The 13,398-nt window shown below is 40.1% G+C and overlaps 1 protein-coding gene across 1 annotated transcript; it reads left to right on the top strand.

The window, feature by feature from the left end:
• Window positions 1–562: 562 nt before the first annotated feature.
• LOC103807350 (zonadhesin-like) lies at window positions 563–13,052 on the top strand (the record flags this gene model as incomplete). The annotated part of the gene is made up of 10 exons (XM_009080078.1): window positions 563–665; window positions 2,088–2,137; window positions 2,229–2,378; window positions 3,978–4,240; window positions 4,857–4,938; window positions 6,207–6,272; window positions 6,545–6,789; window positions 8,063–8,346; window positions 10,326–10,603; window positions 12,454–13,052. Coding segments are annotated over exons 1-10 (2,085 nt in total), but the record flags the coding sequence as incomplete, so codon positions are not given.
• Between the last annotated feature and the right edge of the window lie 346 nt (window positions 13,053–13,398).

Below are 13,398 nucleotides of genomic sequence, written 5' to 3'. Positions count from 1 at the left end.
CAGCAACAAAGACTTCATGGAAGATCAGAAAATGATCTTTTATTTTAAAGAAGGTGCAATATGGTAGCAATAATATTTCAGCAAGCTCCTGAATTGTGCCCATGACGACTTGACTGTTGTGAGCAAACTGAAATATTGTTGTTTTCAGCATTCTACTGAATGCTAGTTTCAAAAAGGGAGAAAATTCAGTCAATGTGAGAAATCTCACTTATACTAGCATTGAAAGCTGGGCAGGGGTTCTAAAATTAAGCAAGTTATTGTAAGCAAGAAAAAACCCTCCAAAATGTCAGACTTCTTTAATACACAGCAGCAGCAACAAAAATTGCCACAGACACAAATTTATCTAGCAAACAGCTAAGGGTGTCAGAACAAGTGACACATAATATGAGCATTCAGTTCATAAGTGCATTTCTCAAGGTAGATAACACAGGGAACATGATACATGGTTGGACAGGTGATTTTATAATCGCCCCCACCCTTTTGCCAATATATTCATCTGTTTCACTGGAGGTCATCCCAATTTCCACGTAGCTGAGTACAGCTGGTGGATTACTATGCAAGCTGTACGACACAGAAGACTAACCTCTGTCTTCTAGCATGGGGACCCTCTGGCACTTGCAATATACTTTGTTTTTAGTCTGTATTTCAGTGCTGAATACCACAGGGTAAGTAGCACAGTACTGAATGTATCTTAATTGAGGAAGCTTAGCTGTTAATGATAAATATCCTTTCTTCACTTTTAACATGTAGAATTTCTTCACTTTTTAAATTTAGAATGTTTTACAATTGAACCATGTCATTTTAAAAAAGAAATAATTGAGTATTGTGGTAACATAATTCTGAACTGTCTCCTGCCTGCGAGAGAAACCTGTAATACATGGATGGCACATCTGAAGAGGAGACATCTGGACAAAATAACTGCAGTAGTTATAAGTCTCTTTTGACTCTGAGTATATCTACAGTAATCTTTGCCTTAGGACTTGCCTGATATGTAACATTTTAAAGATAGCACTGAATAGAGACCAAGTGACAACTTGTCACAGCTTTCCCTTTCTCATGGAAGAAGAAATCCAAGAAGAACTATGAAAAAAATTTTCTTACTCTGTCTGAATCATATTTGTTTTCCTCATTAGCCTTAGCTCAGCCTCTTTTTCAATTGCTTGCTACATTTCATTGCATCATTTCATAATGAATTGATTCTGATATTTGCTACTAATCTCCCTAGTTTTCTGAATGTCATTGCTTGGATTTTGAGCAGTGCAGACTCTAATTGTGATGTACTCACTTAGGGTCAGATTATCTATACTGTGTCAAGTACAATAAGGGTAATTAAGGATGGGGCACCACAGAGATTGGAACTGAACTCTGCCTCCTAAAATTGTAGACCACCAGTAGAGTACGTCAAGAACTGCTGTTGTAGCCTTGCAGTTCTGGAAATCTCTTCTCTATGCAAAACACCCAAAGAGCAGAGCCACTTATGCTGTGATCTGTAGTGGGATTTTGGTCTTCTGTCATCTCATCTCTGTAGGACTTCGTAACTTACAAAGACTATGCATTTGTAACTGTTTTTGTTTTGCAACATTTTAAGGGTAAATTAGACTAGGTGAATGAGATGAAAGCTTTGTGCCATGAGACATTTGTCGAGGTTAGAGGAAATTTGTAACCTTCCAACAAATAGCAGGGTTACACAGTACACTAGTTACTGGCATTTGCTTTGCTACAGTGGTGATAACAGTGCAAGTTAATAGCAAGTCTTTGCTATCACTGTAGTGTTGTCTGAGCTGACCTGCATCTGTCCATCCCTTCCATAGTCCCCTGTACCCAGGAGAGCTGTTCTTCTTTCAGTTCAGTGGGATACAGACCAGAGGATCCTTCTACATTAGATGAAGTGAACATATCCCACTTCTGATTCACTCTCTCAGGAGTAAGTTCCACATGGGAAGAGAAAGTCAGACATGGATGAAACCCTTGGTCTATTCAGTTATTCAGTGAAACACCCAAAGACATAAGTTGAGGTCCCAACATTCTTAATCAGTTTGTGAGTCATTAATTCCACAAGGGCTTCACTCTATTGTTTTTGTTGGCAGGATCAAGCAAAGACCAACTGGTGGCTTGAAAACATGGGATCCTGAAACAGGTAACTTCATGTCGTTAGTGCTGCTTAACATTCAAGGTAGATTTTGAACATACTAGTTCCCCTTCCTCACTTTTAATGTGCTGTATTTCAGCTTACCTCACCAGATGTGATTTTAACAATAATTTGAGGCCATTTTGTGACTGGACTCAGCCATGCAATGTCAATCAGGGAGTATGGATACGAACCAAGCATGACACTCCAACTGATGGAACAGGTCCTGATGGAGACTATCCTGATGGAAGTAAGTGCTCAGTTCTGACACTGTTGATTCTCCTTGTTGAAGACAGATTGATAGCCTTTATTCTTCTTTCCTTGGAAAAGAGATTCATTAAGTCCTTTGTAATGTGTTGGGTTTGTTTCATGCTGACACCTATCTTTGACTTGTCATCATGTCAGAAGTAAATAAAACTGGGTGATCCATCAGAGACTGGATATCTTTATAAGTGCATGCAAGTAGAAGGGACCTGATTGTATCATGCTTATGGCCATATAGATAAGGTAGTGAGGTACAACAGATCATTTTTCAAGAGGGTCATTGTGGCGAAATTGCACTGATATCAATTAATAGCAATAAATATAACGGTCACTGTGCTGGCACTAGCTAAAGTTCACAGTAGCAAAGTGTTACAAAATCAAGCCTGAAATTAAAGAATATATTTAAAAACTTGTCCTCATCTGCATGTGTTTTAAAAACTGGAGTCTAACATGGTGATATAAGCAAATGAGTGTTTAGCATGGCTCCATCTCTGTATTTGAACTGCTGTCCTTGCACTAGCAGATCCATTTATGGGGATCAATCTGCAGCCATAGTGCTGTCTGTAATTATCCCCAGACTGAAAGACCAGATACTGTCAGAGTCAGTAAGCAGATTAGAATAGTATTAGAAGGGATTTTTGCTTAATAATTTTCTGCGTTTTTAGTATTTTGATAATAACAATTAAAATTGCCCGTTGGAAGAAGAAATGAAATATTTTTAATTGGGATTAACACAAATAATAGTGTTTAGCTTTTTGAATTGGCACAGATCATATCACTTTAAATGTGACTTGGATTTTCTTGCCAACTTAAATAGATGACTAATGTTAGATGCTATGTGTGCAGCCATACTTTACCATATAGAAATGGACATTCATTTATTTTTTATTCCTTTCCATAGTCAGATGGGGAAAACTTGAGTTCAGCTGCACTAGGGAAATGTAATTTTAATCTTAGGCCATGTGAAGCAAAAAACTTCATGCCTGGTAAAGCAAAATCTGATCTCATATTGAACCAATCAGACTAAAGCATTTCAAATCCTAAAAGAAACATTGTGAATTTCAGAATTTTGAAAAACCTTTTTTTTTGTAATGTCAAACAAAAATATTGTAAAGAAAATATTGGCATTGCTTTCTATTTCTTCCATTTTGAGACAAAACCAAATGCTGACAGTTTTTAATTTTCCTTGTGCCAGGGATTTACTCATCTTGAAACCAAAGCCCTTAGGAAAAAAATATATTCCACAACAGAATGTGTATAGCAGATTGCATTATTTTCCTTTGAGGAAAGTGGTAACTTGAACACGGATCAGTGTAGCACTGTGTCTGGTGATGCTGTTTCTTGAAAGTGTCCTATTTCCTTAATTGTCACATGAGATGAAATGCATTTGCTTTGCTCTCAGGCTCACATTCTGTTTTGGATAACTACATGGGGTTAAACATGTGAAGTCCAAACTCACTCTGCTTTACTTCTTTGCACTGCTGATGATGCCTTTGATTTCTTCCAGAGTTGGGTTCAGTTTTAAATGGCACCTAACTAGTTATGAAGAATCAACTGTATTTTAATTCTTTTTTTCCTTCTGCAGAAGGTTATTTCATCTACCAAGAAGCAAGTAATCTGCTCCCCTCCGACACTAACAGGCTGGAGAGCCCAGTTACTGCAGTTTCTGGCAAAATATGCATAGACTTCTGGTACTATATGTTTGGGTCAGAAGAGATGAATGAGCTGAGAGTGCTTATCCAAGATGGCAAACAGGAGTCTGTGGTGTGGCATCGGCAGGGAAACCAAAGTTCCTTCTGGAACTATGGTGCCATCACTCACAATTTTCCAGCACAGAGAAAGATAAAGGTAATATATTTTCAGCATAAATTTCTTTTTACAGTGTCAGCAATTGTTCTCCCCTTGCAGGCTGCAAAATGTTGTGCTTGCAAGCTAGAAAATATAATCAAGATTTGCTTGGTTTATATTTTGTAAATATAATGGTCTCATGATTTTTGTCAATGAACCAAGCAAAGAAACAAGGAACCTTCTGAGTTTTACTAGTGCTGTTAGTTAGGGGACAAAATATGTTTAGTTTTCTCTCTTCTTACTTCCTTCTCTCCTGAATTTTATCATGAAGTCAAGGAATTGAGATGTCTTAATGAAAAGAATGTTTGTCTGCCCTGAGTTTGAAGGTTTGGACTTTGGGATGCTGCCTACATTGGACTCCTCTGTAGAATCCAGACAACTAATTCTCATAGATCATTTAGAAGTCAGCAAAACAGAGGACAATATTTCTTGCAGTCCTTACCTTATTACAGAATATACACATTGTGCCCAAGGGAAGTTAGGAAAACTGTTATAATCTCAGCTTACTTGATGTCTTTAGTGATAAAGCAGAGAGATTATTTTGAAACATGTTAAGAGAAATGGTCTTGTGTTTGTCTAAGCTCTAATGTAGTGATTCTCTTTGTGTCTTGCCTAGGTAATTTTTGAGGCTGTCCGAGGTCTGACAGAATATGGGGATACAGCACTGGACAATGTAAGAGTAAGGGAAGGACCCTGTGGTAAGTCTGTGTTTGCATCTGGGTGTAAGCTGCTTCCTCATCTCTGTGTAAGCTGTTGACCGTTTCTCTACTCTCCATACAACAGCTCTTCGTAACTCCAAACCACAAAAGAAATGGCAAAAACTTTACAACTTTCTTCATTTGAATGTTATGTGTTTTGCTGTAGTTCCCTCCTAAATCTTCCCTCATCACCTCAAATATCCAAAACATCTCCTTCCCTCCAAATGTGACTTTTACCACAAAGTTCAGCAAACTTTATCTTCACTTTTAAGTCTGAAGTGCACCCAGAGAAGGCTATGCACATTGATTTTAGATTCCAGATTAAATGTTCTAATCAGCATTTTACAGCACTTATCATTTATTAGAAACTCATCAAATACACAGTACAGTGATACATGACAAAGAGAAATAATGGCAAGTCAATAACACTGAGTTACATAACCAGCTTTGAGTATGGATCAGCAATTTGAGTTTGATCTTTGACCCTGTAACAAATCGGCCAAGACTGGCACAAGCTGTGGATGATTGGGATCCATCTTTACTAACAAGCATATAATACTTACAAAATGTGAACTGAACAAGAAATTTGCTGAAAAACTTACAGAAGGTGTCATTAGGTCTTAATAGGTCTTGTTCTCTGTGAAATACTACTAATATAGTGACAGAAAATGTTTAAAATTTACACTGTCTGGGCCAAAGATTCCCATTCAGGTCCACACACTCAGAACATAGGATTTTATTTAAAATTCTGTGAAAAAGGCTTTGGGGCTGCTTTTTTTGAGGGTTAGGGAGAGTCAGTTCTTTTTATTTAAAATTCTGTGAAAAAGGCTTGGGGCCTGCTTTTTTGAGGGCTAGGGAGAGTCAGTTCTCCATTTTCCAGTCATATTAGCATGTGGTTCAGCCACCGGATGGTGCACAAACATAACTCCAAGAGACAAGAGCTTCTCTCTTCAAGTCGCTTTCAGACCTGCCAAGACTTAGAGGCAGTAGGACCTTTATGTATCTTAACGTACAGCAGAGGGAGTCGCATACCCAATTGTAAATACACTTCCAGCTCCAAAGAGGCATACAGGCACGAGCTGTCGCTGTGATCAAGCTAACAATCAGATGAGCTTTCCTGAGTGCTCAAAAGACTTACACATCCCCAACTTTAAATACACACAGTTCTACATTCTTAATTGAAAAAACTTTTGACTTCATGCTGATTCAGAATAAGTGAATGTGTAATGTTATAACTCATTGTATCACCTCGTCTTTTCTACTAACAGAATCTGACCCTACACCTGTACCACCAACACCCACACCAACAGAACCTACACCTCCTCCAGTGACAGGTAATTTTAGCCAATCACATATGGTAGTCAATGCATTGTAGAAGGGTTCCTACATTTTTTATTACTGGTACAACTTATTTACTTCAGTTACTCTATTTGAGTATCGCTCTATGACATTGCCTTATTCCATACAAATGTGCCTTTTCTGAATCAATTCTTCCAGAGGTAAACTATAAAATGAGGATGATTGTGTTTGCCCACTGCACAATGAGGTGAGTTTTCGGGATGAATCCATATTTTAATGAGAACATACTACTTTTTCCTGTCTCCAGAAGCAATTTGCAGTATACATGGGGATCCTCACTATAACACATTTGACAATCAGCGTCATGACTTCATGGGCACTTGCACCTATACCCTCTCCAAGCTGTGTGAGAACAACAGCTCACTGCCCTACTTCAATGTGGAAGCAGCCAATGAGCACAAGAAAGGCAACACTCGTGTGTCCTATGTCCAATACGTGGATGTCGACGTGTATGGCTACAGGATCAATCTGGGTAAAAACAGAGTTGTTAAGGTAAGGTTGGAGCCCACTCTCTATCAATCAGTAACTCATACTGTGAATGAAGAAATTGTTATACAATGACTACAAATTTCCAGCATCCATACAGTAATATTTAGAGGGAAGTCAGACATTTAGGAGCTGGAGTAATGTGAAGTTCTCAAACACTGAAAGCATAGGCTAAAATTTTGTGCTGCATTGCTAAAAGGTGGGGTAAGAGCTGATATTCCAGGTAGGGTTCATGGGCTAGCCTACCTTTCTGACCTGCTCCCCACACTCAAGCTTGGCATGTAACAGGGAATAAAAAGGCCCTCCATTAACTGAGTTCATGCTGGTAGTTATTTCTTGATCCTGTGTGGTAGCCTGTAAAGCTGCATGCTTATCCCTCTAGTTATTTCACTTCACTGTTAACTTGACGTAACACCTGGCATTTGCCATAAAGTAGAGCCAGATAAGAGTCCTGGAATGACAATCTCATGACTCTCCTCACACCGATTGTATCATGTGGCACAGTGATACCTTGTATTTTAAGCCTTCTTTATGGGCTGTTTCCATAAAGGCCAAAACAGCAGACATGTTTGAGTCCAACCTCCAGTAAATGAACGGGTCACCTTACTTCATTACTACCCTTCTTATAAAACACAGTACAGGGATTTGTGTGACAGGAGATAAAGGTTTAAATGTACACTGAAACCTCTCCCATCTGATCGTAGAACTCCTATATTCATGTTTGTCTAACAGCTTCTCTTTTATATCTTTCCTCTGTATTTACTGGTTTTATTGTATTTATGTTTCTAAGCAAACCAAACTTTCTTACAATTTGTAATTAGAACAAATGACCAAAGTAGATACTCAATTTAGTAAATTTTAAATAAATGGAAAATGTTACTTGGAAATTTACTTTCCATTGTTTGGCCTTTCAAATGTGAAATGAGACAGAAACAAAAAGATGTTGTTTCAAGATTTGTTCAATCCTGAAAATTTTCTGAAGATCCACTATAACTAAAATTTTTTGGTCTTATTTGCTCCATAAGAAAAATAAATCTCTGTTGACAATTACTGCTGACAGATCATGCTAAGTCTTTTCCCAACTGCATCTGGTTCACCAAGCCTGCACGTGTAAGCTATGTAGCCACATTATTGTGGCCTCAAGGCCTTAGATTATGTGACTATATACACTGTGAATTCTTACTGCTCACTGTACAAGCCTTGTGTTCAATATAGGGACCAACATTACAAATACTTCTTTTCAAGTACTTATAATACTTGTCCTTCTCTGTGCCTGCAGGTTAATGGAGTCAGCCAGGTGGTCCCTCTGACCTTGGAGCCTGGTGTCAGTATTTTCTACAGTGGGCAGTATGTTGTGGTTACTACAGACTTTGGGCTGAATGTCAAGTTTGATGGAAATCACAGAGTAGAAATCACTCTTCCCAGTACCTATATGTCTAAAGTATGTGGAATATGTGGAAATTATAATGGGCATAAAGAAGATGACTTTCTTAACCCAGATGGAGAGATGGAACCAAACTCAACCAGCCTTGGGAACAGTTGGCAGGTTTACAATGATTCCAGGTAGGATTCCAACCAGGATGTTAGGTCTTAACTGTTGTTTATGCAATGACCAGTGTTTTAAGCAACTGTTGTATGGGGGCCAAAAATGTCAGACACATGGGACAAATATATTCCCATCAGTGTACTGGGTAAAAATTCACAGAAAATTTAACTGTGCTTAAAAAGGGAAAAGTTCTTGGAATATCCACCACCAAACCATGTCCCCAGGTGCCACACCTAGGCATCTTTTTAACTATCTCCAGGAATGTTGACTGCCAGTACTTCCCTGGGCAGCCTCTTCAACAATTGCTTGACAATCCTTTCAGTGAAGAAATTTTTCTTAATATCTAATCTAAACCTCCACTGGTGCAACTTGAGGCCATTTCATCTTGCTCCATCACCAGTTACCTGGAAGAACAGACTGTGCCCTGTCTCACTACAACCTCCTTTCATGTAGCACCAGAGAACTAGATCTCCCCTGAGCCTCCCTCTCCCCAGGCCAAACAACCTCAGTTCCCTCAGCCACTCCTCAGAAGACTTGTGCTCCAGACCCTCCACCAGTTCTATTGCCCTTCTCTGGACACACTCTAGTGCCTCCATGTCTTTCTTTTAGTTAAAGGCCCAAAACTGAACAAAGGATTCAAGGTGCAGCCTCAGGAGTTCTGAGTACAGGGTAACAGTCCTTTCCTTCTTCCCACCTCAAATCTTACTCCACATATTCTAAAAACCCCAATAGAGTCCAGGTGGGGTAGTGGGGTTTATATGTTCCCTCACATCATAATGAATCAGCAGGGAAAGCTCAGGCTTCAGATGGACTCAGGCAGCCAGTACCATCCTTGTAGCCTCGCCATGCAGAAGGTCACACAGCATCCATACCCTCACATCACATACCCCTACAGGGAGTCCTAGGCCTGAGTTTTAGGGTTACTTACACATTTTGTGGGGTTTAACAAATAGCAGCCACTTCAATCAGCAAAAAAATTAAGTATTTTTAAATGTCTCCATAAGAGAATCTCTTTAGGCATCTTGATGTGTCCCAGAGCACACAACTGGAAGCAAACAGTGCTCCCACATAAGAGATGCTCCCTTTCTCATTTGGCTTGCCATGCTGATAGGAGAAAAAGGTCATGGGGGCTTCTTTCATCCCATAGTGAAGTACTGTTTGAGCAAACACAAAGAGAGAATATGCAAAGTACAAATGCAGGCCAAACAGGGAGAATGGCACTGGTAGGGCCTGAAACACCATGCACAGCTGAACCCATATGTGGATTTCAACCTATAAAAGCAGGGGCTATTTCCTCAGCCAAGAAGGTCCAGCTAAAAGACCTAGCAAGTTTCAGGATGCTAGTTATGGTAAGGTTTGCATGTGCTTTATGACAAATTTTTAGACTTGAGTGATTTTTTGATATACCTTACAGACTGGATAATTGTTCTCTTGATGACCTTCTGGGTAGCAGCTCAGAAAATGTTTTTAATGCGATTGCATTTAGGTTTCAACTCTCAGATGAGAATTGTCAAGCATGGGCCTTACCAGTGACTTGGCTAACTTTCTTTTGTACATTTCAATGTATATTTTAATGTACTTTTTAGTATTTGAAGAAAACACTGCAGGTGTACACTAAGATTTCAGTTATTTTTGTAGTATATTCATGCTAATTCTTGATGATATTATTTCAACTCTTCTGTGATATTTTACTTGTTATTTTTACTTTCACAATATGTTATATAATAATGGTAGAGGTTTAGCCTTGAATGCTTTCACTTTCTGTTTCCCCTTCTATGTAGACAACATGACATACCAGAAAGCCAAAAATACATATTTGAATTTCTTCCAGGTGTGTCAGTTTGAAATGTAGGAATTTAAAATATGTCATACTTAGTTTGGGAACAGCCCCGTAGTTTTGTTAGATAGGATTTGAAAAGCATCTTAGGTGCTGGTGCATCCAAAATTCATCTGTTAATTTTTCAACATCTTTTTTTTTTTTTTGTTTCCACATTAGTTGCTCGCCAGATTATGGCCATACTCCAAATTGCACTGATGATGAAAAACATATGATCCAAAGCAATGCATACTGTGGTCTGATCACAGATCCAAATGGACCATTCCAGAACTGTCACTCAGTAGTTGATCCACAAAGTTACTCCGAAGGCTGCCAGTATGATCTCTGCGAGCTTCATTTGAACAGTGCTGCCCTTTGTGAAAACCTACAGGCTTATGCAGATGTGTGCCAAGCTGCAGGAGTCCAGCTGCTACCATGGAGAAATGCAACCTTCTGCCGTATGTATCAAAGATTATTGGAAACTACCATTGGTCAGGAGGGTATAATGAGGACCTCCTGAAGACAGCATAGTACAACACAGTTTTGAATTCATGTAACACTGAGAATCTTGATGGATCAGGCTAAAGATTTCATGCTTATATACAGTCCTCTGTTTCATTCCTTAGGGGAGATACCAGTGAAAATATTTCAGTTGCTTTGAATGCAATGAAAAAGTACTCTTTAGTCCATCTTAAAATAGAAATGAAAACCTATCCTTTGAATTCCTCTCTGCAAAGAGAACAAAATGAAGGAGGAACATGTCTGACAACCTGAGCAGGAAGTCTGGGATAAAGGGGGAGAGTATTGGAAACACTACCAGTGGCATAGGCTCCCATATGTATAAGAGAGTAGGGATTGTCAGGCATTCTTCCTATGGATGTGGAGAAAAGCATCAGAGTGTCCTGTACAGGCATGGTCATTTATGGTTTCAGGTGGGAGAGAAGGCAAAACGGGTAGGCAGCCTGGAATTAAAGGCCAGGGCTGAAGTTAGAAGTCTGTGCAATGGAGATTGTAACCACACTACTGAACGTGGAGAAGGTAGTGAGGGTGTGGAAGAGGCAGGCACAAAGGTGTCAGGCATTGAAGTAATAAAAAGGTGTCTGTGCTGGAGTAAGTGGGAATGATGACCTTCTGTAAGTATTGGTAAAAATTGGACAAAGAACATTTCTCAAGCATTCAGGCATATATTATAGAAAAAAACAAACCTCACCTATGTTATCTTTAGAACAGGACATAAATACTGTCTGGAAGTCCTGAACAGATCTGTTCCCACCAGAAGCAATACAAGGAACAGGAAATAGTGATCTATGTGGCTTCTGCACTGAAGGAGACAGGGAGACTAAGGAGTGTCTGAAAACACTGGAATGACTGAAGCCTGATGTCTTTCTGGATTTTGTTTTGCATTTTTCTTCAGTCTCTATCTGGAGCATGTTCTCAGTTGAGGACATTGCTGAGGTTCTCTCACATAGGTTCTGTGGTTTCTAAGTGGGAGTGAGCGGTCCCTACACTTGTTCTTTCTGCTGAAGGAGCTTGCAGGATCTCTTCTCCCTGCCTTATGCCTATTTCATTTAATGGACCTGAATATGTTTTTGTCCTCTACAAACCTCACCAACTTGTTTCAAAGAGGTCAGCAGGATTAAATTAAGTGGGAGGATGAGCAGAGAAATGTACAATGTAACTGTATGATCTCTGTCTCCTTAGGCAGGCTAAAATTAGAGTGAGAAAATACATCATTAAAAACTGACCCACATCACATAGAGATCGAGAAGCTGACAAAAGGTTGTTCAGGAAACTTCAATTGTCGCATATACTCATCAGAATATGACAGTTCTTAAAACATCTAATTACCTTAGCTGGCTAGATGTCATGCAAGTAACAAAAACCTAAAAATAGAACAGAGTACTTGTACATCCTGATTCTTTAATGAACAGTAGAGACGTGGAGAAGTAAAACAAATTAATTATGAAGTTACAAAATTATAAGAATGAAATAAGACTAAAATCTAAATATAATATATGTCTAGGACAAATAGCTAACATGGCACCTAAAACATCAGTCCAGTGCAAGAGCACAAGGAATCACATTTGGGAATAAGAGTTGTGCTAGGAAATTCTTTCTATGAATGAAATTTTAAACAGCCAAAACCAGAAGAGAAATTACAGTGTATTAAGACAACAAAGGTGTGCATTGAACAGGCTTGAACTAGAATAAAAATATTTCAAAATAAATAAGAATATGATATTAAACAAACACCAATACTTAAGTATTTTAAAACAGTTACTGTATAGCTTTCTCTTATATTACACAGCACTACCCTGTCCGACCAACACTCACTACGAGTCCTGTGCCGCAGCCTGCCCTGCCACCTGTGTTGACCCACTAGCACCCTACAACTGCAGCCTGCCATGTGTGGAGGGCTGTGTGTGCAACAGTGGGTATCTGCTCTACAATGACCAATGTGTGCCTAGCCAAAAATGTGGGTGCTGGTATAACGGACGGCACTACCCTGTGGGATCTGGATTCTGGACAGATGACAGCTGCTCCACAAAGTGCACATGTCCAGCACCGGGAAGCAAAGTACAGTGCATCAATACCTCATGCCCTCCGGGCCGGTTCTGTGGAGTACAGGATGGGAAACCTGTGTGCCTCAAACATTCCTACGGCATCTGCAACATCCACGGTGACCCTCACTACAAGACCTTTGACAAGGTGACGCACAACTTCATGGGCAACTGCACCTACACCCTGGCCAAAGTGTGCTCCAACACCACCTCTCTGCCCTACTTCAATGTGGAGGCCAAGAACGAGCATCGTGGGAACACCAGAGTGTCCTATGTGCGTGAAGTCATGGTCGAGGTGTACGGGCAGCGCATTGTGATTCGCAAGCAGGAGAACAGCCATGTGCTGGTAGGTGGTGAGGCTGGCACGAGCGTGGTGCTTCTGCAAGGCAGGGCTGGCTGCTCTTGGCAGGGTCTGGCATGCACCAGACCTCTCCATCATCCTGGGCCAGGAAGGGTTCCCCAGACGTCACAGGGTGGCTTTGGTTTTCCTTTCCAGAGGGGTTGGAGGATTAAGAGGCAGACGGGAAATGTGGCCCATGTTGAGCAGAGACCCCTGCACAGTGGACATGGCTCGGTGAGACCCAGGGGTGTCAGGGGGTGAGGCCACTACAGGCTGCTGTTTTCTGTGCATGGCCTGGCAGCTGCTTCCCCAGGGGCTAGAGACTTCTCAACAGGCCAGGGACTGGACCAGG

The sequence above is a fragment of the Acanthisitta chloris genome, unplaced genomic scaffold, assembly GCF_000695815.1.
Source record: "Acanthisitta chloris isolate BGI_N310 unplaced genomic scaffold, ASM69581v1 scaffold5868, whole genome shotgun sequence".
In the NCBI taxonomy this organism is placed as follows: Eukaryota; Metazoa; Chordata; class Aves; order Passeriformes; family Acanthisittidae; genus Acanthisitta; species Acanthisitta chloris.
The sequence above is the reverse complement of the archived record's forward strand: the minus strand, read 5'-3'. Positions and strand labels throughout refer to the sequence as shown.